General features: G+C 46.6%; 1 protein-coding gene across 9 annotated transcripts in view; it reads left to right on the top strand.

Annotated features, from left to right (window-relative positions):
* The window catches only part of DOCK9 (dedicator of cytokinesis 9), a 1161971-nt gene that overhangs the window by 600170 nt on the left and 535187 nt on the right, over positions 1-26614 (top strand). For all 9 annotated transcript variants that reach the window (XM_078657525.1, XM_078657521.1, XM_078657523.1 and 6 more), the window contains exons 10-13: positions 1870-1944; positions 3781-3921; positions 11848-12051; positions 26207-26329. In XM_078657525.1, the coding sequence (XP_078513651.1) occupies positions 1870-1944; positions 3781-3921; positions 11848-12051; positions 26207-26329 (543 nt within the window). The remainder of the gene's footprint in view (positions 1-1869; positions 1945-3780; positions 3922-11847; positions 12052-26206; positions 26330-26614) is intronic.

The raw sequence follows: 26614 nt of genomic DNA, 5'->3' as shown, positions 1-26614 counted from the left end.
CAGTGGGATTTAAAGATGACCGTAGCCAGATTGGTTCTGCAGCAGTTTGAGCATGTTTAATTTAATTTAGATGTGTCGACCAGGAGAACTGCCTTTTTGGTTGCCTTTACCGCAAGGACCAGTTTTAGTTTTGGCTAGTTCCTTCATTTATTGCACACAATCTCACGTCTCTTGAGTGTGAATTCACTTCCTGTTGTTCAGCCAAGACCCCATGCATCCTTGGCTGATTAAACATTAGACAACCATGACATCTTTAGCACTTTGAACTCCTTAAATTCAACTTCAAAGACCAACTCCATTTCCGAACATAATTTCATACCTTACAGTGGACGTTCCCCAGGCAGTGAAACGGATAAACTACCATTGCTAGGTGAATTGTTTCTTACATCTCAAAGTCTTAATCCAGTAGTAGTTTCAGGTTTCTCAAAGACCTGAGCCTGATGGCACCAGAACAAATACAGTATTAGTGGTCTTCTGAAGACGCACACCTTTACAAATATTTGTATGATAGCACTAAGGTCCAGGCCTCATAATTTTTTGCACGCATTGCTTAGAGGATATCTCTTGAAGAAAACTTTGTTTCTGCCAGAATGTTCTGTGCAATGTATTTGCTTGAATCGTAGTCGAACATGTTGATTTTTCCCTCCCTGTGTTTTAGGCTGTGAAATCAGATTTCCTAGCAGTTGGGAAGGTGGAGTGTGATGGCAGAGTGCTGTGTTTTTCTCTTTCATACAGCCCACCCACCTAAACCTTTGAAGCATATGCCATCATTCAGTCTCGCATGTCAGAAAAAAAACAAGTTTGTCGGGTGTGGAGTCAGTCAGTAAGCCAGGTTATAGATGGGAATCGTGTGCACAGAGGCACACCCCAGCAAATCAAATTCTAAGGAAAAATATAAAGGGAGTGTATTTTTTTTAGAGACGCCTCCCAGTTCTTTGTGTTTGGAGTGAGGGGGAACAAGGGCTTACAGTATCGGAATTTTTCTGTAGTTTAATCTAATTTACTTTCAGGCATACTCAAGATGATCATAAAAACCACACAGCCAATTGCTAATGCTGTTGTCAAGTTCTTTGAGCGTTCCATCATTTATCGGATTAAAAATATTGGAGGAGGTATTCTCCCTAACTCATCCATGCCATTGGAACTGTCTTCCACTCACAATTTCACAAGTTGGAGCCTCATGCTTTATGCTCTTCATGGCTCTATCCTACATTTTTTGGTATATGTAAGTATTGTGCCGGCACTGCACTGTGTCATGCAAAATGAGGAAAGCTAAGAAAGGACAGATCCATGGACTTGAGTTTAGTGCTAAAAGCACTAGGATACCATACATTAGGTAGAAATTAGAATGTGCAAATGCTGAACTGATGAATGCAGCTGAATTTACGAGACTGTGATCTATGAAACTGATGCAAGTGCCTCCAGCTTTTAATCCTCCAAAACGTATTCCCCCGTATGTTTTTTTCTCTGTATTATCAGAAATGTTGATGATTAAAGTTGGAACTACAAACGCGGATAACATAGAAACACTTGTTCTCCTGCTAGGAAAACATCAAATATTGACACCAAGTACTGTGTGTGTTGTGCTCAAATTCAAAGAGGGTGTTCATGTGCTACAGCATTCCATGAGCACTTTCTTTACTTTTGATTTACTCTTGTCTGGCTGTGAATGGCTCATCTTAAACTGGACTCCCCTCGACAGTTGTCACGTGCATTTGAAAGTTGTTATCTAAATAGGATAACTGCATGCTAGAATGACGAAAGTAATGTCTTCTTTGGGCAGTGTTGTTAATTTTGGATCCGTGATGTAAAGGTATTGACATTTATTCAGCAGGACATGGAGTGACTATTTTAATTTATTTATTTTAGATTTCCCGAGATGCAGAAACCAAATTAAAAAATGAAAGCAGGGTGAAGCTGTTCGTCTTGGATTCTGATACACAGGTAAGCAATAGAGGGCCTACTATACATTTTGTAAAACCACCTAAGAAATGTTGTTAATAAATCAAGAGACGCCAGTTTTCGAAAGCGAATATTGGGTATGGTCTAGTATACCTATGCATTTGACGCTTTAGCTCGATGGCCTGCAGTTCTCTGTCTTGCATTAGTGGATGAGAGGGTCATGAAAGGATGGATGAATGGATATCACTTTAGAGTGATTACAGTGCCTTAGTTACTCCATGGATCATTGAACTAGGACCATGATGAAATGTGCGCTTGGTAGTTAGATTTTCAGTACATCATTGGATATGCCGATTTATTTGATTTGTATACAGTAAGCTACGCATGTTTGGAATATTTACTGTTTGCTTCTTAATCTTAGCATCAGATTTGTAAACCTGGATTACGTGTTTTTAATCGTAAGGGTTTATTCATTTTCATGATGCAAGCAATTGTTATTCCGGCGAGTGCTTTGGTAGTATCTGTGGAAAAATACATCAAACACAGGTTCGTGCATGGAAAGAATGCTTCTTGATTCGTTGTTTCTTTATGTTCTGGCCGGATGTGCCGGGCAGATTAGACAGATGGACTGGCCAAATAAAATAGTGTTTGTTGACACAGAGAGTGATTGCAATATGACCTATACTGTTGGCTTCAGATGTAGTGCAGTTTGAGCCCTGGCTGTGATGTGCTGGAAGAAGCGACATTGGGGCGGGATGTGTGGAAAGGAAGTACTGAAAGGAATGGAAATTTGAATCCAACGTAAGGGGGACCATAATGATTTTCACCATGTTTCAGAAACTGGAACACATACCTCAGGAAATGATGCCTGGTCTAAATTGGCATGGCGATTTGTATTTACTAAGGACATCCTGAAGGAAGTGTCCACTGTTTTCAGTAAAGGAAAATTTGAATGGCATCCCTGCACGCTTATTAAAGCCAGATGAGAACATGATGTCACCTAGTGGACGCTTGTGGACAAATTTGAGGCAGAACCTTTCAGATGAAATGCTGGGATAGCAATGCATACTAGAAAATATCTCAGGGAACAATTGAAGGAGATCCAGAAAATGGAGCAGTTTACTAAAGCTAAGTGATCAGGGCCTACACTGTGTCAGAGTACTCTAAGGACATGCATAAAATAAACTTGAGTTGAGGTGTTTCAGAGGTGCAGCTTTAGTTGCCTTCACAATTTCTCCATGCCTGCCTCAGCACCTTTATTATATGACTCCAAAAAAGCTGCTGAGCTCGCAGCATTACATTGGATTGGAATGACCATAAATGTTAGCACCTCAGTTTTTCTGCTGAGGTAATGATCCATGCAAACTTGGATGGCCAGGTAGATTCACTGTCGACAAATATAATTTAAAGAACGAGATAACCATAGTGGAGATTTTTTTTCCCCTTCAGGATTATCACAGCTTTTCTTTTTTATCGGTGGTGCGTAGGGTCCTTTTTAGCAGGATCCTAGCTCAGTTCCATCACTGAAGTGGTACATGTTTCAGGGTGGAGACCATGAGTATTTGTGTTACTGAATCGTTTCACACTTGCCCATCTTAATTGTACCTTGGTGTAATGCCAATGGAAGGTAATATTTAATTTTATATTCCTGAGGTGAAAATGAACGTGTGTTTCAATTCTGTCAGTGGACACCATCAATACTGCTATATATTTATTCTCCAATTCGAGTGGTAGGAATTCTGTACTGTGTATTGCCAGCAGGTCTAAAATTTGGTTGTAGTTTTTTTTGTTTTTTTTGTTTTTAGTTTTGCATCAGATTCTTTTTGTGTCTGTTGGTAAATTTTCTTCTATCTAATCCATCTTTTGTTTCTCTTTAAGAAACTTGATTTTTCCGGTATTGAGCCAGACGTGAAGCCATTTGAAGAGAAGTTTGGCAAACGAATACTTGTGAAGTGCAATGATTTAGCTTTCAACCTCCAGAGCTGCGTGGCTGAAAACGAAGAGGGGCCAACAACAAATGTAATTGAAACATATTATTACTAGTCTATTTTTTGTGTCCCGTTTGCCATTTTTTCAGAGCCATGTGTACTTGTTAGTGTCTCCTGAAGGAAGACTTGTTCATTTTGCGTAGTTTTTGTTCTGCTAAGTTTGAAGGCACTGTATTAAAACTCTATAAACAATGCTCTAGTCGTCCACATATGTCTACACGGGCACCTACGTCAGGGCATTATATTTTACATGTATGTGGAAAATAGTGTTTTCATTCTTGTGCAAAGGTGTAGCAAAATATGTATGTTCCCTAAGCAGTGCTTTTAACAATGACAATTGATATATTGGAAACTACTAACTGAATTGCCCTTATATTCTTTAATAATTGTTATTGCCTACTGCTCGGGTTGTTAACTATTCTTAATTTCTCGTCCCATAATTGGGGGTACAAGAGAAGTATGTATGATGGAAATCGACAGTTAACTACTGTTAATGTCTGAAGAAATAAAGCCTCCAATCTACCCTTTCTCCCCTCTGCCTCGTATTGTGCAAACCTCTATCCCATTGAATTTGAATGCGGGACCTAAAACACATGCATCTCTGTTGTGACATTTTATTGTTCCGTTGGCATCCTGACTGTCGTTTATTTTTTGCTGTTTTCTACATTTGCCACTTAGAACATGTTTCCTTTCCATGGAAGGAAATCCATTGTCATTTTTGCATATCAATTAAATCAATTATGTATCTTTTGTAATTTCCAGAGCGTTTCAACCATGTTTTTCCACAGATGGCTTTTTCTTTCTAATGTCTCTTGGGGCTGCTTGGATCATTAAGTCGAAGTAACGTTTTAATATATCTTTGCGATTTCAGATTAAAACTATCAGAGTGATATATTTTATCTTCTTTTGTCTTCTGAGAATAGGAAATATATACATGTAAGGATTCGTGTTTAACTGTTCAGGCGATATTTTTTTATCAGTATATCTTTCAAGTCGCTCTTTTGGATGTACTGCCTTACATTCCAGCTATGGTATCTCAGTGTGGTCCAGGAAACGCTCTGACATATGACAAGAATCATGTCAGTGACAAGTTTTTACCTCCTGACAGGTTGGGATTTCGGGATTTTTAACAGCGTGGCATTTGTAGCTTCTTCTTTAGTGCTGGTCAATACATTTGTTTACCCAGGTGTTTTTTATTTGCAATTAGATCTATCTTTTCTCTTATATACGTTCTGTGATGCATGCAAGTGGGTGTCTGTATACATTTAGAGGCAGATGTACAACCTGCTAAATAGCGCCTCGCAAATTGTGACTCATTTGCGAGGCACTATATGGCATGTACTACAGTGTGTTTAACACTGTTTGCGATTCCCAATGGGGAATTTGCGAGGCTCATGAATATTAATGAGCCTCTCGCAATTTGTGAGCCCATTGGGAATGACAGGCCCTCCCAGGAGTGGTGGCCTGCTGGGCTCAGCAGATCACCATGTCTGGGACTGCTTTTAAATGAAGCTTTTAAAAAAAAAAAAATGCAGTCCCTGGGACCACTGCCTGCCCTTTAAAAATATTTTTAGAGACAGTCACAAAGTGGAAGGGGGACCCCTTCCAAATTGCGACTGCATTACCACCCTCTTGAAGAGGGTGGTAATTTGCGAGTGTTTTGTGACCGCAATTGCGGTCACAAAACATTCATACATTTCTTTGCGGAAACTATTAGGAAGGGAACGCCCTTTTCCTAATAGCGATTCACAATTCCTGAATAGCGAGTCGCAAATAAATTGTGACTCGCTATTTAGAAATTGTACATGGCCCTGGGCCATTTTGCATGTGCAAATGGGTCGCAAACCCGTTTGTGTGTGTAATTTAGGGTCGTAAATCTGACCTTTAATGTGCAGAATTGCTACTATTTTAATTCTTAGTCAGTTTGCAGACTTTGGGGCATAGTGGAATTGTTGCATCTCCTCCCTAAGAGGCAGGAGCTTTGGCCCAGGTGTCTTGGTTATACTCCGGTAGGCCCCAGGTTGAAAGGCCAGTTCCAGAGAACTTGCTCCAAAGTCCTTTGTCATGCGTATCCTCTGTTCTGACCTGGTAGTGCAGATTCACCAGTTAGTAACAGGATATTTCTTCCATGGCTGCATCTACATGCCGCACGGAGCGTGTACTGAAAACTGACTATTTTAGAAACTATGGTGTGATTGGTGGCTCTAGTGCTTATGGAAATTAATTCAATTTGAGGTCCAGGATATAGAGACTAAGCAGTATGGCAGCTAGGTTTGAATTTACAAGCAAAACAAAAACATTCCGATTGAGGTTTCAATTAGAAATATGACAACTACATTTGGTATAATCACTGTTACCATATGATACACAGTTAATGCACAGGAGCCACATACGCCATGTAGATCTCAGAATTGTTGTTATCCTTGTGATGATTTAGGAGCATAATACCCACGTTGTAATTAGGTCTGCACCTTTTGATGCCACTTTCACTTTGAACAACCTTACCTACCTTAGATTTCAACTACCATCCCAGTCCCTTTTCCAAGGGTATTTTGCTAAATAACTGCCGGAAACCAAGGAATTTGTCATCAAAATAGATCAGATTGTAAGTTAAACTTGGTATTTTAGAGTGACCAAAATGCAGTTAAATGGCCTACCTTTGTTTTTAAAAGTCTAACCAATGTTTCCCTGGAAAGTTCAATAGTATATCAATTTTGGCCAGTGGAAATGAACAATTCGGTGATTGAATTATGTGAATGAATGGATTATGTAAGTGATGGAGCAGTCTTATGAATGAATTACACAATCCTGCCTTTGGTAACTTCATCTCTCCAAGCACTACCTGGTAGGAGGAGAATGTCCTTAGAAGGTATCGCCAAGTTGTTTGTTCATTTATTTTTAACTGTATTCAAGGTTGTTGACTTCATGTTCATTGATGCTGGCAGAAATTGCCATAGCTGAAGTTCTCTAGAGTGAATGAATTTACATCCTCTAGATTTGATGCATATTTGGATATCTGTAGGAGGTTTTTTATCCGATGAATGAAATTGCATTGTAAGTCCATGGTTGATGTGCTTCTTTTTTACTGCTGTATTAAGTCATGTGGATACATGTGAAAAGCCTTAAAAGTCTTGCCGGCTTTGATGTGCAGATTGGATGCAACCTCATGAGATTTTTTTTTTCTCGAGGACTACTTATCTGCCAATCTTGCCTCAAAGCTTTAAAGAATTATTGAGATGACGGATTAGAGAGGCATGTCAGTGTTCATCATGTATATATAGTCGGTTAGTTTATAATAGTTTCTGCTACTACTGGTCAGTTCCCAGGTTGGATGAAAGGAATGATATGTTGGAATTCGTGAAGTTGTTAATGCAGTGTGCTGACTGACTCAGGGTGAGTGGTTGAGTCTGGATCAATAGAAAGATAATGGTTAATTTTTCATGGAGTTCACTTTTACTTCTATTGTTTGAGGTGTACAAGCAAATTTTCAGGCATTATATTGGTTATAAATGTTGGTGACTTGTACGTAGAGCTGGGTACCTTCTGTGTAGGGGTCATAGTAGTCATGGTTTCCTGTTATCTTCAAAACAGAATGGAGACGGTTGAAATAAGCATTTACAAAGCAAAAACACCTGGCTTGCATTTTATTGATGTCACAAGCCCAGAAGGAATGTATGCCTGTAATATACTATGTAGGCACAGGGTGGCTCCATTTTTCCGTATGTATGAAATTCTGAGGTACAAAGTGACTGTAGGAGCTACATTATCTATGCACAATACCAACAACATAAAGTAAAGTAAGTGGCACAGTGTAACCATCCATGATATTCCATGGCTCTGTATTGACCTCCTTATCACTCTCAACAGACAGCAAAAGCTGTCTGCAGCCAAACACTAAAAAATGCCTAGTGTAGTACACAAAATCTAAATTGTAGACGACTTAATGTACCTGGCCCTAATGACCTCCAATGATGATTAGTAAATGTTTATTGGCTGATTTGTTTCAGGACATTTTGAGCCAGTCATCTTCTTTTAATGCTACATGGGCATTGCATTCGCTAAAACAATCTTTAAAGTAAATTACATGTTACATAGAGAGAAAAGGCCCACTGTACTACTACTGGCATGTTCAGTTTTAATTAGTATTTTAATGTTTATGGCGAAACCAATGTAGATTTGGCGAGACAAGTAGTATGACGGGTAATATGGTAAGGGTACCTTCTAAGCATTTCCTGCATTTTGCACTTACAAGGCCCAGCACAAAATGTAAAGCCTCTTGCTCCTCAGATATCTGCCCAATAACATTTTTATGAAGCTGGTTGGTATCAGTTTCATGTATGGGGAATTTACTGGGCAAATAATTGAATCCTAATTTGCAGTTGGGACACTGTTTCCTTCACTTGCGTCATTATCACATTGTTGCTTAATAAACCTTAGTCTTGTCTTGCCAGTTATTGATGCAAGTGAAAGTTCCTGTACTCTGCAAACCTGTTAGAGCAGGATTAAATGGACTGTATTCAGTGATTTGTGTAAGGGAATGATCAGTTTGTTCAAGCCCAATTTGGCTTTCACTCAACTAGAAGCCTGGCCTCTACAGCTGTGTTGGACAACCTCAGATACTTATGTCGAAGCCCTGATATTTTTTAATTAAACTGTGACCATAAACACCGTTGATCACATCTAGATCACTAGAATTGCTCAGGCTCATATACAGTGTTCAGCCTTATATTCCCACGAAATGTCCTTATTGATGGGTTTAAGATAGTATCATTGCCCCCTTTTTGCTTCCAACCATCAAAGTCAATTTGTGAAGTCACTTCAGGTCTTGGCATTGTTCCCTTTATTTTTTAATGCCTGCCTACCCACACAGACAACATTGATCTGCTCCTTCTTTGTATCATTCTTTTTAATTATACACTATGTACTACTTGGATTTCCCTCATCAGACGAGCATCCATATTGGTTATCAGCCATTGAAGGCATATGATAAATAGATGAGCAAAACCTTTCTAAAATCTGTCCCTTCCAGAAAACATCCTTGTGGTAGGTGCACATCCAGCTTAAATGTTGCCAAAAGGACCTACTTTCCTCTTCTGAATTCCTGATATTGATTATGTCAGATCTTGAAAACTCCACTATGCGTGCTTGGTTCCACTTGAGGGTATAGAAGCATGCACCACCTGTTATGTGCTCCCTTTTCTTGCCACTGTTTGATGACTGATTTTCGTATTCCCTGTGTACTCCATTATGCAGTATTCCATGCAAATCAAAATACACACAAATGGACAGTGGACCAAAAGAGCAACCAATTCTCTATGAAGCCACCAAGTCGTTGTACACTGGTCGAATTTTTTCCTTGTTTCCCCTTTATTAGTTCTTTATTTACAAGAAACAGCCAACGCTTTTTGTCCTAAAAACAGGACTTCTTCAGGGCTGTAGGTTGAAAACATATAAAAAGACAATTTTTACAATACAATACAGACATTTGTCCAAATATATACAAGATCTAAAACCACATGGAAGCACATACAATCACATAACACATTAAACAAAAAGACTCATATCTAACTTATCCAGGAGAAGAAGACGACAAATTCTGTAACATCAGTGGGCCTAAACATTTTGTTAGACATACAGCAGTTTGTCTATTTACATATTTTTTTTTTAGAAAAGTCACAAACGCACATGAACATAAAATTTGAGAATTGATACATTAATTCGTAAAACAACATAGAAGAGGATCGTTAATGACGTTCACAATATGAGGGGGCAACCCCAAGAGGACAACATCGGACCACTAAAAAGACACACAAAAAAAAACAGAAGAAAGTTCAGGTGGGCTTTTTGAATTGGTAGCAAAACGTTGGAACGCCCTTCCAACTAAAATGTAGAATAGTAGACTTGCTTAAAGAAGTTTGTGACTATTTGTCTCCTTAAGTGACCTAATGATTTTTAGCTTTCATGACCATTCCTATAATGATTTACTTGCTCAAGTGGCAAGAGTTGAAGATTTTGGCATTGCTTGTGCTCTATAAGTATATTTTGACCGATTATAACAAGATCATATGCTCAATTTCGAAAGGCAGTGTTAAGGAGTTGAGTTGCTTAATGTTTGACGTATTCTTACTTGTCACCATCAGTCTACCATAGCAAATACGGTACTGTGATCCAAAAACTGAGAACTTATTAAAAGTATACTGTGCTGCGATTTCCTGTAGTCTTCTCTTTCCGGATCCCATTCAGTTCCATGAATTGATGGAGTCAAAGTAGTACTTAGAGGACCTCATTATGAGTGCCCTGGCTTTGGTCTCATTACGTTAGCCTTCCCCCCAGAATTACCTTTACTAAGGGCAGAGTTAAACAGGGATACAATGAAACCCTGTGGTTCGTCTTCTTAAATGAGGGATTACTGAGTGAATGTAATTCTAGTTCCGATTTCCCCAGTGACTACTGATTTCCTCTGTAGTTTGACCCGAAGAATTTAGCAGCTGAAATCTCCAGGTAAAAGAGAACAGAACTGTAATGTTCCTTTGGATCTCATTATTCCGATGGGGTAGGTAACTCTTTTCCAAGAATGGTGATGGTATTTTGTTAAGAACTGATTTTTAGCCTGCTATGTCTGCTACCAACTTTGCTTCAGTAGGGCCCTGTAATGGGTATACCACTCGTCATTCAGTTGGCTTACTAACAAATGGCAGATTTGAAGTTTGCCTGAAGAGTTTATTCGCTGGAACAATGGTGGGGTTCTTTGCAAATGAGAATGTAGGTCATCTTTTAATTTCCGATGGCTAAGTCCCTCAGCATAGGTAGTATTGGTAATCCCCTGCAGCGGAAGGTCAAGTCAGAGAAACATGCATAATTTTTGTATTTATGGCAAAGTTGGTTACTTCTACACTGCTGAAGCCATAGATTGTGTTTGGCATTGAAATAACATAGTTGATGGCACACATTGGAACCAGAGTTTGCATCATAATACAGTTGAGTAGCTTTCTTTTTCTTAGTGACGTTTCATGTGGCCAGTGCCAGATGCCACCCTTCCGTCTAGTGTTTGTCCCAGAGGTTTAGCAGATTAATGGAAATTATGTAAGAGATGCAGATCGAGGTCTGTCTCTGGTCAGTTTTGGAAGACCGTTTACTGAAGGTTCAATCTCATTTTGTGCTGTCTTCGCGTTATGCCTGTATATAACCAGCACGTTCTCAGCCATCAGACGTGCTCAGTTGGCATCTAGAGTGTGCCCAATGGTGCCTGGATAACCCTCTCTCCGCTTTTGTTGTTTTCTTTTAATACAGAGTCAGACTGAGCATGCTTCCTGTCTCCATTACCCAGAGGACCTCATGGTTAATAACAGTAGTCATGAAGACTGGAGTCAATTAATGGGGATTGCCAGTGAGCAATGCAGTCCATTGCATTTTGCAAAACTGGTACACAGATGTATTTTCCCCACTTCTGCATGGTCATTTGTGGCACATGGAACACAAACGTTATGCCCTTTCTAAACATGTGACAACATCACCTGACTAATTGCAATCCTCCTGTCCAAATTCCCAGTCTGTTATCATGTTCACTAGATCAGCCTTCCCTACACTTTGTCACATTTTATTATGGTTCTTGACAGTGAAAACTGTAGATGATCTCTTGGCTACTCTGAAACGGAGTCTAGCCAATCGATTACCTATAGTGTGGACCAGTCATTTTGCTAAATTGGTAAAATGGTGTCATAGAAATTGTAATTGTCGTGTCAAGTGAATTCCTCATATGACACTGTTTGTCTAGCACCATTTTCATACTTCCAGCACAACCCTCCGATATCTATCAGCAATTTCAACAGCAGAAGAAATTTTGGTTCAGTGTGGTTCGTCAGCCTGGTATGACACCTCTCAGCCCAAATTTGCTTCGTATATTGCCGGTCCGCCAAGACGATAACATAAATGTATTTATATGAAATGTGTCTTTCAGGTGGAGCCTTTCTTCGTCACATTATCCCTATTTGACCTCAAGCACAACCGAAAACTTTCAGCAGACTTCAATGTGGATCTGAACCATCCCTCTGTGAGGCAGATGATACCAAATGCTCCGCAACAGCTGATGAACGGCAGCGGGGAATGCTTGCAGCGGATCCCCAGCATCATTCAGGAGTGCATGCTGCAGTATCCAAAGCAGGTACTGAAGGAAAGACGCCATTCCTACATTCAGTGGCATTGGTTGGATATCACTTAGAGGCTATGTGTTCCTCCTCTTCATAAACAGCCCACAAACAGCAATAGCATCTTATCCGCACTTTTGTTTTGCTTTTCTTCCACGCAAGGCAACAAGGACACCCGCTAATATTGGTAATCTGTTCATCTGTTCAGGGGGCGTAATTGGTCAGTAAAATGGGGGGGGGGCAGATTTCTCAACAATCACGCTGGTTAAAATAAATTATATGACAAGCTGGGCAGGCGGGGGACTTCAGGAGCAGTAGGAAAGGAGAGGAGTGCATATTGTGAGGGTTACTTAAAGCTCAATAATTAGTCAAAGAACTTTTTTTTTAGGAACTTTAAAACAAAGACGAGTGTGTGTGTTTTTGTCTGCATGTGTATGTAAAAATCCCAATTCAAATCTGAGAAACATCTCGCCATATACGACGTAAAGCACCTGTGCCCAACGATTTACTACAGAATGAATTTATTAACGGGGTGTGACTCCCCAAACATCCCTCCTGAATCTACGTCCCTGCTCATGATGTTTTTTTTTCAGTCTCCTATAATCTCTGGGAACAATAGTTGAGGAATTTCTGTGCGTTTCCAACCCCGAAGATGGTCCTGGAGCCAGACCGACGTCGAATCTGACGCAGAAGGGTACTTTTGTGTTCCTGGTGTTCCCTATCCCCCAGGAAGTGGTGATGGGGATTGGGAGGGGTCACTGTACCCTTTAGCAGACCAGCTTGAAGAGAGGACCTGGGTGACGCCAGTGGTCTGGACACTTCTCCAGACCTTGGCATGCTTTCTCTCCCTACCGTGGCTACGGAGGAGGGAGCATCTTATGCTGTGTTGGTGCAAAGGGCAGCCAAGGCCCTAGGTCCGGAGCTTCCTTCAGTGGCGGTCAGGACTAACCTCCTGACAGAGGTGCTTCAACCGGCAGCAACCTCCTCTGAACCCCTTTTGCCCTTCAACGGAGTACTCACTGGCGCCCTTCTGGCCATCTTATCAAAGCCCAGCACAGGGGCTCATGTGGAACGGACTATTGCCAGCCATCACCGCCCGACTCCGGGTGACCCAGTTTTCCTCACCCAACAACCTTCCCCCGAGAGCTTGGTGGTCCAAACCTTGTCTTTCAAGGCCTCATTCCCTTCTGCTCCCCCAGACAGGGTATCCAAAAAGCTAGATCTTCTTGGGTAGCGCATGTTTTCTTCCTCCAGCTTGGCACTGCGGTCCGTGAATGCCACATACCTCTTGGGCCACTACTCCCATACTATCTGGGACATGGTCGCGCAAGTGCTGCCTCAGTGTCCGGAGGAGGGCCGAACTGTTCTCTCCCAAGCCGTGGCGGATGGGAGGGATGCAGCAAAATTCACGATTCGCTGTGGACTGGATACCACCGACTCACTGGGCAGAATGATTGCCACATCAGTAGCCTTTAGCCTCTACGCCTAGTTCAAGACGTCTGGCTTTTTGGGGGATGTCCAGTCTACATTACTGGGTATGCCCTTCAATATCTGTCGCCTTTTCGGCTACAAAGCAGACTCCGTGCTGGATCGCTTTAAGGATTCTCGAACTACGGCCAGATCTTTGAGCTGCGTCATCCCATCCCGTCCCCTTCAGTCTGCTTTACACCCCTTTCGAGGCTACGGAAGAGGCACCCAACCACATCCGACCCAGTCCAGCCACTGGTTCACATAAACTGCCCAGCCTCTGCGTGGCCGCAGACATGGGACCAAGCTACACGGGTCTGGGAGGCAGCAGGCGGGTCAGTCCACCCTTCCCCCACTCCTGCAGCGACTTTTCAGGGCCACCAGCAGCCAGTGTGCGGCAGGATTAGCCATCACCTCCCCCACTGGCAAACCATCACGTCAGACAGGTGGGTTTTGCAAATAGTCCGAAGGGGCTACTCCCTCCCCTTCGAGTCTAAACCTGCCTCCATGCCACTGTCTTTCGATCGCATGTCGAAGGGTCATTTGGCCAAGGGAACTATCGAGAGGGTTTTTACGCCAGAAGGAGGTCGTGGTTGCTATTCCTGCTACTTTCTGGTGCCCAAGAACAAAGGCCTGAGTCCTGTTCTAGACCTCAGGGCCCTCAACTGCTTCCTCCAGAAGGAGAATTTCAAAATGTTAACCTTGGCTCAGGTCCTGTCTGCCCTCGACCTGACCACTGTGCCTCTCGAGGCCGGGTCACCCCCTTCACTCGCCTGCTGCCCTGCTAGCCAGCCTCCTTGCCCTGCCTGCCTGCCTGCCGCCTGACTGCCGCCACTGCCGCCCCCCCAGCACCCCCGAGCGGCCCAGCCACAGCGGAGCCGGCCGCTCGCCACTTTTCCCGCCGCTGGTCCCTGAGGCCCCGCCCACCACCGGCCCATTGGCCCGGACGCTCGCCCAGCCCAGCAGACCCGCCCTCCCGTCCCCCTTCTTATGACGCCCCCTGAGCGACCGCGCAGCGGACGCGCGCAGCGGGAGCACCGATTGAGCGCCGAAGGTGCGCCAAAGGTAAGCCCGTCTGTGCCCGTCCGCGCCTGGACCGTGCCCAGCGCCAGGACCCCTGGCCCTCGCAGACCTCAGCCCACCCGCCGGATGTACGACGCCGCCACCCTCAACGCACTCAACGCCGGCCAAACCCCTGGATGCTACCGAGCCACCCCGAGACGCACCCACGGACCCTTCATCTGCCAGTCCTGCAAGTTCTCCTGCATCCGGACCTGCACTGCACCAGCGTCCACCAAGCAGAGCACCAGCAGCAACCACCTGAAGTGCATCCTGCTCAACACCCGCTCCATCCACAGACACGCCGTCGAGCTCTGGAACCTGCTCGACACCACAGCCCCAGACGTCGCCTTCCTCACGGAAACCTGGATGAACGCCTCCTCAGCGCCCGACATCGCCATCGCCATCCCGGACGGCTACAAAATCATCCGGAGGGACCGCGTCAACCAGACAGGAGGAGGCATCGCCATCATCCACAGGAACACCATCCGCATCACGACCAACACCGATGACACCATCGCACCCGCCGAACACCTGCACTTCCAGATCCACGTCAACCCCAAGACCACCCTCAGAGGCACCCTCATCTACAGACCCCCGGGACCACGCACACAATTCAGCGAGGACATCACCGACTTCATCAGCCCGCTCGCCCTCCCCTCAGCCGACTACATCCTCCTTGGGGACCTCAACTTCCACCTGGAGAACAACAACGACCGCAACACCACCACCCTGCTGGACAACCTCGCAAACCTGGGACTCAAGCAGCTGGTGACCACCCCCACCCACTACGCCGGACACACACTCGACCCGATCTTCTCTTCCAGCAAGGACATCGCCTTCAGCCACGCCACGGGACTCCCATGGACGGACCACAGCTGCGTCCACTTCAGCTTCAGAAGGACCACGCTCCACCATCACCAGCAACAGGCTCCCCGCAGAAGCTGGAACAAGATCACTGCAGACCAGCTCACCACGTCCTTGAGCAAGAACCCTCCCACCAGCACAACGAACCCGAGTCAAGCAGCCACCAACCTCACGAAATGGATCAGCGACTGCGCAGACGAACTCGCCCCGCTGAAGACCCCGCCGAGCCGACCCGGCAGCAAGAAAGCCCCATGGTTTAACGACGAACTCAAGAGCTCCAAGAAGAACTGCAGAGCACTCGAGAAAACCTGGCGCACAGACCCAACACCGGACAACATGACTGCCCTCAAGCTCGCCACCCGAAAACACCACCAGCTGATCCGCGCCACCAAGAAAACTGCATTCAAGGAACGACTGGACAACAACGCACACAACAGCAAGGAACTCTTCAACATCGTGAAAGAGCTCTCCAACCCCAACGCCGGAAACAACGACATCACCCCTTCGCAAGACCTCTGCAACTCCCTCGCCTCCTACTTCCACAACAAGATCGCGGACATACCCAACAGCTTCAGCACTCAACCGACGCACGCCACGACCGAACCACCGCCCCCCACCACCACCCTCCGCGCCTGGACCCCGATCAGCACCGAAGACACCATCCACACGATGAACTCCATCCACTCCGGATCTCCGACCGACCCCTGCCCTCACCACGTCTTCAACAAGGCCGACACTGTCATCGCACCCCACCTGCGGGACATCATCAACACCTCCTTCGACATCGCCACCTTCCCGGAGAGCTGGAAGCACGCCGAACTCAGCGCTCTACTCAAGAAACCATCAGCAGACCCTACCGACCTCAAGAATTACCGCCCCATCTCGCTGCTCCCGTTTCCGGCCAAAGTCATCGAGAAGACCGTCAACAAGCAACTGGCCGCCTTCCTCGAGACGAACGGCTCCCTCGACCTCTCGCAGTCTGGCTTCCGGGCCAACCACAGCACCGAGACCGCCCTGATCGCAGCCACAGACGACATCCGAGCCCTGCTCGACAACGGAGAAACAGCGGCCCTCATCCTCCTGGACCTCTCCGCGGCCTTCGACACTGTCTGCCACCGCACCCTAGTACAGCGCCTCAGCAACGTCGGAATCCAGGAGAAGGCACTGGAGTGGATCACCTCCTTCCTCACCGGAAGGACACAGAGAGTCCGCCTCCCCCCGTTCAGATCGGAGGCCACCGAAGTCATCTGCGACGTCCCTCAAGGCTCCTCGCTCAGCCCAACTCTCTTCAACGTCTACATGAGCCCCCTCGCAGCCATCGCACGCCAGCACAACCTGAACATCATCTCCTACGCCGACGACACCCAGCTGATCCTCTCCCTCACCAACGACCCCGCCACCGTCAGAGCCAACCTGCACGAAGGGATGACAGAAGTAGCCAAATGGATGTCGAACAGCCGCCTGAAACTGAACTCAGACAAGACGGAAGTCCTCATCCTGGGATCCTCACCCTCCGCCTGGGACGACTCCTGGTGGCCCCCCGCCCTGGGCAGTGCACCCAAACCAACTGACCACGCACGCAACCTGGGCTTCATCCTGGACTCCTCCCTCTCCATGACCAGACAAGTCAACGCCGTCTCCTCGTCGTGCTTCCACATCCTGCGAATGCTACGCAAGATCTTCCGATGGATCCCCACCGAGACCAGGAAGACGGTCACCCAGGCCCTCGTCACCAGCCGTCTGGACTACGGCAACTCCCTCAACGCCGGAACCACCGCCAAACTCCAGAAGAGACTCCAGCGGATCCAGAACACCTCAGCACGACTCATCCTGGACATCCCCTGCCGCAGCCACATCTCCGGACACCTGAGAGACCTGCACTGGCTCCCGGTCAACAAGAGAATCACCTTCCGGCTCCTCACCCACGCACACAAAGCCTTACACAACCAAGGACCAGGATACCTCAACAGCCGCCTCAACTTCTACGCTCCCACGCGCCAGCTTCGATCGACCAGCCACGCCCTCGCCGCCGTCCCCCGCATCCGAAGAGCCACCACAGGAGGAAGGTCCTTCTCCTACCTGGCCGCCAAGACTTGGAACTCCCTTCCGACCCACCTCCGCCTGACCCAGGACCACCTCGCCTTCAGGAAGCAGCTCAAGACCTGGCTATTCGAGCAGTAGCGGACCCCCCCCCCCCCAGCGCCTTGAGACCCTCCGGGTGAGTAGTGCGCTATACAAATGCTCTGATTGATTGATTGATTGATTGATTGACCCTGGAGAGTGGATGGTGGCGCTGGACTTGCAGGACGCCTATTTTCACATCCCCATCCTACCAGCCCACAGGCGCTACCTGCGGTTCAGGGTAGGCCACGAGCATTTTCAGTTCACTGTTCTCCCCTTCGGCCTTACCAGTGCCCCTCGGGTGTTCACGAAAGTGATGGCGGTGGTCGCAGCTCATCTGTGCAGATCAGGCGTTCCAGTCTTTCCCTATCACGACGACTGGCTGAAGGCCTGCTCACCCCAGGCTGTCTTCTCCCACTTCTAGACTACGGCAGACACCCTAACCTGTCCAACCTCTACCTCCTTGCGTGGAGATTGAGTGGTGACAGTTGACAGCTTTTGACCTCCCACTCGAAGTCTGAAATGTAATCTTGGCAACCAGGCGTCCCTCCACCAAAACGGTATACACCTGTTGATGGAATAAGTTTGTGTCATGTTCTCAGGAAAAGCTGTGGATCCCCTTTTTGCCTCTCTTTTCAGAGGTCCTTTTGTACATACTTTCTTTGGCCCAGCAGGGCTCTGCCCTGGGCACTCTTTAACGTTATCTTGCAGCCATCTCTGCTTTCCTTTGGCTACCAGATCAGCCATCTTTGTTCAAGTCCCCTATTATAAATAGATTCTTTAAGGGCATTACTTATCTCTTTCCTCCATCTCCTTTCTTAATGCCCCAGTGGGAATTGCACCTTGTCTGAACTTATCTTATGTGCGCTCCATTCGAGCAGCTTCACAACTGTCCTCTCAGACTCCTCACATTGAAAACTGCCTTCCTTGTTGCCATTTTTTTGTTTAAATCTGTTTTTATTAAAGTTTTAGAAGTTACAGGTACATGAAGACATTATCAGCTGTGTACACTCCATGCACGTTGGCATTTGACAACTATATATACCAGCTATCAACGCACACAATTAGGTCTCATGGACTGCCAAACAGACATATTATAATAAAACAGTAACACCCAACAATCCCAATAGGTTGTCTCAGCAGCCCTGCCTAGCACTGCAAAGTGCCTATTATCCCTGCACATCAGCATTTATCATTCCGTCCGTTGATGATGATGCCAATCAACATACACATGGAACATCGCGGTCACTTCAGGCGAGAAACTCCAGTATCTACCCTGGGCCTAGGTCTCCCCCCCCCCCCCCCCCCCCCAGATTCTCCCTCCGCATGCCCCCACTCAGCCCCCTGTAGTGCCTGGAGAAGACCCTCCCATTGAGCAGCTATTGGTTCCTTTATCAGCCCCAACGTTTCCTCCCTCCTGATGGCAGTCCCCTCTGCTCTGGCCCACGCATAGAGCGAGTGTCTCCATGCTTGCACATGGGGTGGGTCCCGCGCCTTCCATCTTTTGGTGATCAATCGTTTGGCCACCACTATGCCCAAATCCAGAAATCGGGATGTGACCCTCGCGGCTGGTCGCTTTCGGAACTGGTGTTGAAAATACAGCTCCCACTCAAAAGGCAGGCTACTGCCGTGACTGACACGCAGTAGAGCACAGACCCCACACCAGTACCTGTGCAGTCTGTGGCAGCTCCACAGCATGTGGATAAGTCCCACCACGGGTTCAGATCATCTGGGGCACACAGCATCCACCCTATGGAAGTACCTATTGATAGCCTCCGGTGTAAGGTATGTCCTGTGCACTATGAACAACTGGATCTGTCGGAGCCTCATATTCCTAGGAATGCGCACTGGTCCCATCAATACCCGCTCCCACTCTTTATCCTCCTACGGTCTCCCTAAGCCAATTTCCCACTTGCGCCGGAGAGGTTCTAGTGTGATCGCTGCATGTGTACGTAGGGATGCTGCGAACCAGCGGATCAAATGTCTACCGCATCCCATAACTTGTAGGTATTGTATGGTGAGATGTTGATTGGGCTCTGTGGACATGTCCCCCCACTTAGCAGTCAGGGTTGCAACTAGTGAGCGATGCATGAGGAACTGCCCCAGCGGCAGTCCCTCGTCTTCCACTAGCGAGTCATATGATGTCAACAAACCATCCCGGTACAAGTCTCCTAGGGTCTGTATTCCAGACTCTCGCCAATTCGCTAGGGCGAGAGAAGTGAGTGTTTGTGTTCCGCTAGGGGAGCCCTCTAGGGGTAACGCAGGTGCATAAGGGGTCAGGGTTCTGGTGAGAAACAGGCTTCTTCGATAGCATTTGTATGCCACCGATAGTAGAGGTGGTGCAGGTGTAGCGTGGTTGACCGCCGGGTGGAAAAGCATATGGAGTCGCTCCAGGGAGTATGGGGGTAGCATGGTCGCTGTGTCCTCCCGCCCTTTATCTGCAAACCAGCGGGCAACCCACTGCAGCTGTGCTGCTAAATAGTAGTGTTCCAAGCAGGGCGCTGCCAGACCTCCCTGATCTGTGGGTAGATATCATTTCCCCAGTGACAGCCTATGTCTGCCCCTCCCCCAGATGAAATCCCAGAGCAACTTTGATAGCGTGGCGAAAAAGGACGCCGGTATATAGAGTGGTAGGTTGGCGAAGTAGTACAGTAGTCTGGGGAGGATCACCATCTTTGACAATGCCACGCTGCCCGTAACTGTCAGCGGCAACGTGCCCCAGAAACACATCTGCAACTAATTAGCCATGACTGCCCTGCCTAGGTTTCCGACAAAAAGGTCCACTAGTTGGCGATTTATCTGCACCCCTAAATAACGTAAGGTGTCCTCCCTCCACGCCACTCTCATACCATTAAGGATGTATCCTGGATCGTGCCTCATCTCCCCAAATGCATAAAGACAGGATTTACCGGCATTCACCTGCAGTGCCGAAAGGACAGCAAAATCCTGCAGGATAAGGGCTAGTTGAGCCGGGATGTTCCCAATGTCCCTCACGTACACCAGCAGGTCATCTGCATATAACAACACCTGATGTATTGTGTCCCCCAGTGGTATACCCTCTCCCACCAGTGCACGGAGGGCTGCCGCTAGAGGCTCAATTGCCAGTGCGAATGGAAGAGGTGACAGCGGGCACCCCTGCCTGGTTCCCCTGCACACTGGCACTGCCTCAGATATGTACGGACCTAGCCTTATCCGAACAGTGGGATCTCTGTATAAGAGGCCCACCATTTGTAAGAAGTCCCCTCCTAGGTCATAGCGCTGCAGCAATTTTGACAAGTATCTCCACTCCAAACAATCAAAAGCCTTTTCGAGGTCCAACATTAGGCAACCTGCTCTCGGCCACTCTTTTACGCTTTCTGCCGCCACTCTAAAGAACCTCCGCAAGTTCAGGGATGTACTCCTCTTAGGCACAAACCCATTTTGGTCGCTATGTATTAGGGCTGAAACCGCCGGCGCCAAACGCTCTGCTAGGACCTTGGCAAGTATTTTATAGTCGGCGTTTAGAAGTGCCAACGGTCTATAAGATCCCAGACTCGTTGGTTCTCGGTCTGGCTTCAGCAGGGACACCAGATACGCCTCACGCAGTGAAGGCGGAATCGTATTTTCCTCCGGTGCTTTTGAGTAGAGCGCCTGTAATTGCTGCACCAGAGACTCACGATAGGCTTTATAGAATTTGGCGGTTAAGCCGTCCTGCCCCTGCGTTCTCCCGGATGCTAGGGATGCAATAGCCAGCCCTATCTCTTCCAGAGTGATGGAGCAATTCAGCTGCCTTCCTTGTTGCCATCACCTCTGCTCCCATGGTGAGTGAGCTTTAAGCTCTTTCTTCTAAGCCCCCGTTCTTCTCTGTGCATCCAGACAAAGTGGTGCTTCGAATGAGACCATTGTTCCTTCCAAAAGTGGTTACACCTTGTCACTGTGGACAAACCATTATTTAGCCCACCTCTTTCCCACCTCTGCACCATTCCAAGTAGGAGGGAGAGTCTCCAACGTCTAGACCCTAAAAGTGCGCTGTCCTTCTACCTTAACCGCATAAGAGATTTCCAGGTGGTTGATCAACTCTTCGTTGGCTATGTAGGTGCCAAAAAAGGTCGGGCTGTTCAAAAGCGTACCATCTCTAGATGGGTTGTCCTTTGTATTAAAGTCTGTTATACTTTGGCGAAAAAGGAACCTCCAATGGGGCTCTGAGCTTCTCATTCCACTAGAGCTACGGCAGCCACCACTGCCCTTACACGTGGAGTTCCACTCATTGACATCTGCGAGGCAGCCACGTGGGCATCCTTGCGCACTTTCACCAGACATTACTTCCTGGACAACCAAGTCCGGAGGGACGGCCATTTTGCCCATTTGGTCCTCCAGGACTTACTGGTGTGAACTTGGTTTGCTGACCCTCCTCCGGGGTTGGTATTGCTGAGACATCTATTCGAAGGTAAGGAATCTATATCTGTCTCTTTCAGATGAACAAGTTACTTACCTTCGGTAACGATGTATCTGTAAGAGACTTAGGTTAGTGATAGATTCCTTACCACCCATCCTCCCCGCTCTGCAAATTGACTTTTAAGGACAGGGACTCCCTTCCAGGGCCCTAGTTATAGTGCACCAGTAGTCAGTGTCTTGCATGGCTCTGCTCTTCTGGCGTGGAAATTCATGTCAGAACTGACCTCAGCATGCAGGGGGGCGGCTAAGTAGGCACCGTTACGTGACCACGGCGCCGTCGATGGACGCAGAGTCGACTGCTGCCATCTACCAACGTGCAGGGGTAGTGCTAAGAAAATATTCTACGGATTCTACGGATCCAGGCTGATGCCTGGGGGAAATTCTAAGGTAAGAAATCGATAGCTAACCTATGTCTCTTACAGATTCATTGTTACTGAAGGAAAGTAACTTGTACTTCACGACGGAAGGTGGGAACACCAAGCGATCCGTGTGAACTAGAAACTTTATAAATATAAAATTATTACTTTGTTTAGCATTTACAAATTACATATTTTTTAATACACTGAATTGAATTGCAACAGTGAAATATAGTTAGTAACGCCTCGACAACACCGGCATCCAAGAGAAGGCACTGAAGTGGATCATCTCGTTCCTCGCCGGAAGAACCCAGAGAGTCCGCCTCCCCCCGTTCCGATCCGAGGCCACCGAAGTCATCTGTGGCGTCCCGCAAGGATCATCACTCAGCCCCACCCTCTTCAACGTCTACATGAGACCTCTAGCTGCCATCGCACGCCAACACAACCTCAACATCATCTCCTACGCCGACGACACCCAGCTGATCCTCTCCCTTACCAGAGACCCCGACACCGCCAGAACCAGCCTACACGAAGGGATGAAAGACGTCGCCGAGTGGATGAAGAACAGCCGCCTGAAACTGAACTCCGACAAAACGGAAGTCCTCATCCTGGGACTACCACCCACCTGGGACGACTCCTGGTGGCCCCCAGCCCTGGGCACCGCCCCCAAGCCAACAGACCACGCACGCAACCTGGGCTTCATCCTGGACTCCTCCCTCTCGATGACCAGACAAGTCAACGCCGTATCCTCATCATGCTTTCACACCCTGCGCATGCTACGCAAGATCTTCCGATGGATCCCGACCGAAACCAGGAAGACGGTCACCCAGGCCCTCGTCACCAGCTGACTGGACTACGGAAACACCCTCTACGCCGGAACCACAGCCAAGCTACAGAAAAGACTCCAACGCATCCAGAACGCCTCCGCCCGACTCATTCTGGACATCCCCCGACGCAGCCACATCTCCGGCCACCTGAGGGACCTGCACTGGCTCCCCGTCAACAAGAGGATCACGTTCAGGCTCCTCACCCACGCGCGCAAGTCTCTCCACGACCTGGGCCCCAAGTAACTCAACGACTGCCTGACCTTCTACACGCCCACCCGCCAGCTACGGTCTACCAGCCTCGCCCTCGCAACCGTACCACGCATCCGAAGAGCCACCGCCGGAGACAGATCCTTCTCCTACCTGGCGGCCAAGACATGGAACTCCCTCCCCATCCACCTCCGGCTGACCCAGGACCACCTCGCCTTCAGGAGACAACTCAAGACCTGGCTGTTCGAGCAGTAGCGGACCCCTTCCCCCCAAGCGCCTTGAGACCCTTCCGGGTGAGTAGCGCGCTATACAAATACTGTGATTGATTGATTAGTACTTTTCTCAGCAAAAGTACATGAAAACAACTCAGTACGTAATTTATGCAATATTAATTCATTTTTTCTTGGAAGTGGGGGGACATTAACATTTCCTTTTTTCCATGTTTTTAATAATTTTACAATTGTAAATGAGTTGGAAACATCATTTCCTCACAAAACGGCAAATCTTTCAAACAAAACATGAAATATACGTAGTGGGAAAATAAAATCACACAATGCTGCCAGGCGGGTTTAAAAATGTACCTCTAAAAACATATCCTTGAAGGAATTATACAATTTTAAATTATGTGTTCATATTCTGTTGTTCAATGTCCTTTCCCAGTTCATCAGTCTATCTAACTACCTTCACAAGATGCCACCAGCTTCACAGGCAGAGCCCAGGGCTTTGTGCTGAGAAACATTGTGATGTCATAAGCTGCTGATGTCACACCTCATATCCCTTGCCGTAGCAACCAAGATCAAATCAGTGTGCAGTATGACTAGGGAAGGAGAAGAGGTGCGCCGGAGCTCCCAGAGGCGGCAAGATGGAGGCCGAAAAAACACCTCTCCCATCAGACTGTGGGTGACACCCTGTCCCTGAGGAGTCTAATTCAAAACGGTATAGACTTTGGGCGGTAGTGAAGGACTCTCAACTGTACAGCAAATAATGATGCTGCTTCCCCCTCTTTATGAATGTCATTCGAAATGTGCAGGCCATAACATTACAAAAGTCATGTTTCAGGATGGCTGTCTCCCCAGGACATGTCTGTATACCCCTGCCACGCCTGACATCTGCTTGAGACGGTGCGCCATTCTAGCCCTTGGTGGGTGTCTAGCAACTTAAATGTGCAGCACGCGAATTGACTTGTCATGCATTTTAATTAATGTAGTAGCTAATGAAGCTTTCCCTTTAGGGACAGTGGTGGTGACCTTTGAAGAGCACACAGTGTTCCTAGGACCACTTCATGCTCTCTGCCAGATCCCCTAATGTCTTTCCTGGACGTCCCTTTCAAAGAAGGATGCTTTTAAAAAACAGGTCGACATTCAGGGAATGCAAACACAGCAGTGGAAGTCAGCTGTCCCTCCCAGGCCACCACCACCACAGTGGCTGCAGCCATTAATATGAACGAGGCAGAAGTTTTTCCAACATGCGGGGCTACCAGTCCGTTTGCCTAAGAGTCGACTGGTTTGTGAATTGCCCCTCCTTCCTTCCTTCTCTGTGATCAGTATTTCCAGTTTGGGAAACGGGAAGTAACAAAGGTAACAATTCACTGGAATATGTGTTAGGCTTCTGGGTTGCAATGCTTAATTAAAGGACCACGGTAGACCTAGTCCTATCTATTTTGTCTCAGATGTTCTTTCCCCAAGGAGAAAAATATATTTTCACACTGTCAATGACCAACAATCATGGCTAGTAATAGCCTTTGTAGGTTAATTACTGCCGAGAATCGGCATTCTGTGACCATTTGAGAGGCATAATCCAACTTTTGTGTTGCAGAGTCTGGCATATTGTAAGTACCTCTCTTAAAACAAATGATAGAAACTGATAACATCTCCCCTCTCGAATAGGGCACTATGCCAGTCAAATACCCTATGCTAGAATACAAGATACAGCTACGCCAGCAACCTTCAAATTGTATGTTGATCTATAATGTTCTAAGAGCCTAGGCATATCTCGGGAGCCACACAAACACTTTATTTTAATTTTCCCAAATGCTCACTTCCTTGCAGAATTAGAACACATTTTTAGGTCGAGCCTGGGCAGCGCATGCGCTGCTCTGTGAGGCATGCTGTGTTCAGGTATGGACATAAAGCTCTGTCCACTCTCCACCCACATTGTTCATTGGTTTGTGTCATTGTCCATTTTAAACTGTGGCTTTTCAGTTGTTAATAGGCTTGGTAGTCCCCCCTTAGAACTGCCTTTTCCTATTTTGTAACCTTCCATAGTTACTTGTGTTGTTGCTGGGTAGGCTTTAATTACAACCTCCAAGCACTATTATCTAATAGCTTTGTCCTGCCTGGTCTTATAAGCAGGAAAAGGCAGGCCACGCTCTCTCCTAAAGCCAAAAGCATTTCCAATGCAGTAGGTCTTGCATTTGCAAGAGTTTAAGCTATTGGCATTGTAAATGACAATGCCTTTTATTTTTCTGTTTTAAAAACAACACATAAATAAAAGGCATTGTCATTGCATCTCGTATGCCAAATGCCAAAAGCCATAAAGTGACGGCTTTCACGTAGGTCATGAGCTCCAATTAAACTGTAAATATTAAAAAATAATCACGCGGCTCGCTTTGCATTTTCTGTTCATACTGGGGCACAAAAGTTACCTGTGTGTTTTTACTCTACTTCTGAGGTGCTGGTATTTGCTGACCTGTCAAACTGCTGATGAAAAAAAGTTGTAGTGGCTCAATTTCCTTGGCGTGCCTTTGTTGATACATTTTACATAAAACAATAGGTGTTTTAAATAGGTGGTTCATTGATTTGTGGTCAGCTTGTAAAACATGTTATTGTTTCTAGGGAATATTTTCGGTGACGTGTCCGCATCCTGACATCTTTCTCGTTGCTCGAATAGAGAAAGTGCTACAGGGAAGCATTGCTCATTGTGCGGAGCCTTACATGAAAAGTTCAGACTCATCCAAGGTAGGTTATCTTTTTTTCCAGGACTGTATAGGTATCAATAGTGATAGGATGTAATGTGAGCTCTATATAATCTTTGTGTAAAAATCTGGGAATTTAACACACCAGAATTTTCTAAAGTATGGATTTAGCCTTTTCTTTCTTTTTTGTTCCGAGGTACAATTGAAGGACACATTGTTTTTCCAAATGTCTTTGTTAATATCTCTCTGCATAATTCACAATGAAATATTCATGCTGATTAAACATTTATAGAATATTGTATGGTCTCTCCACATTTTTAAGTTAGTC

Source organism: Lissotriton helveticus, chromosome 8 (assembly GCF_964261635.1).
Source record: "Lissotriton helveticus chromosome 8, aLisHel1.1, whole genome shotgun sequence".
Classification (NCBI taxonomy): Eukaryota; Metazoa; Chordata; class Amphibia; order Caudata; family Salamandridae; genus Lissotriton; species Lissotriton helveticus.
Note: the sequence above shows the minus strand (reverse complement) of the source record. Positions and strands in the feature narration are given on the sequence as shown.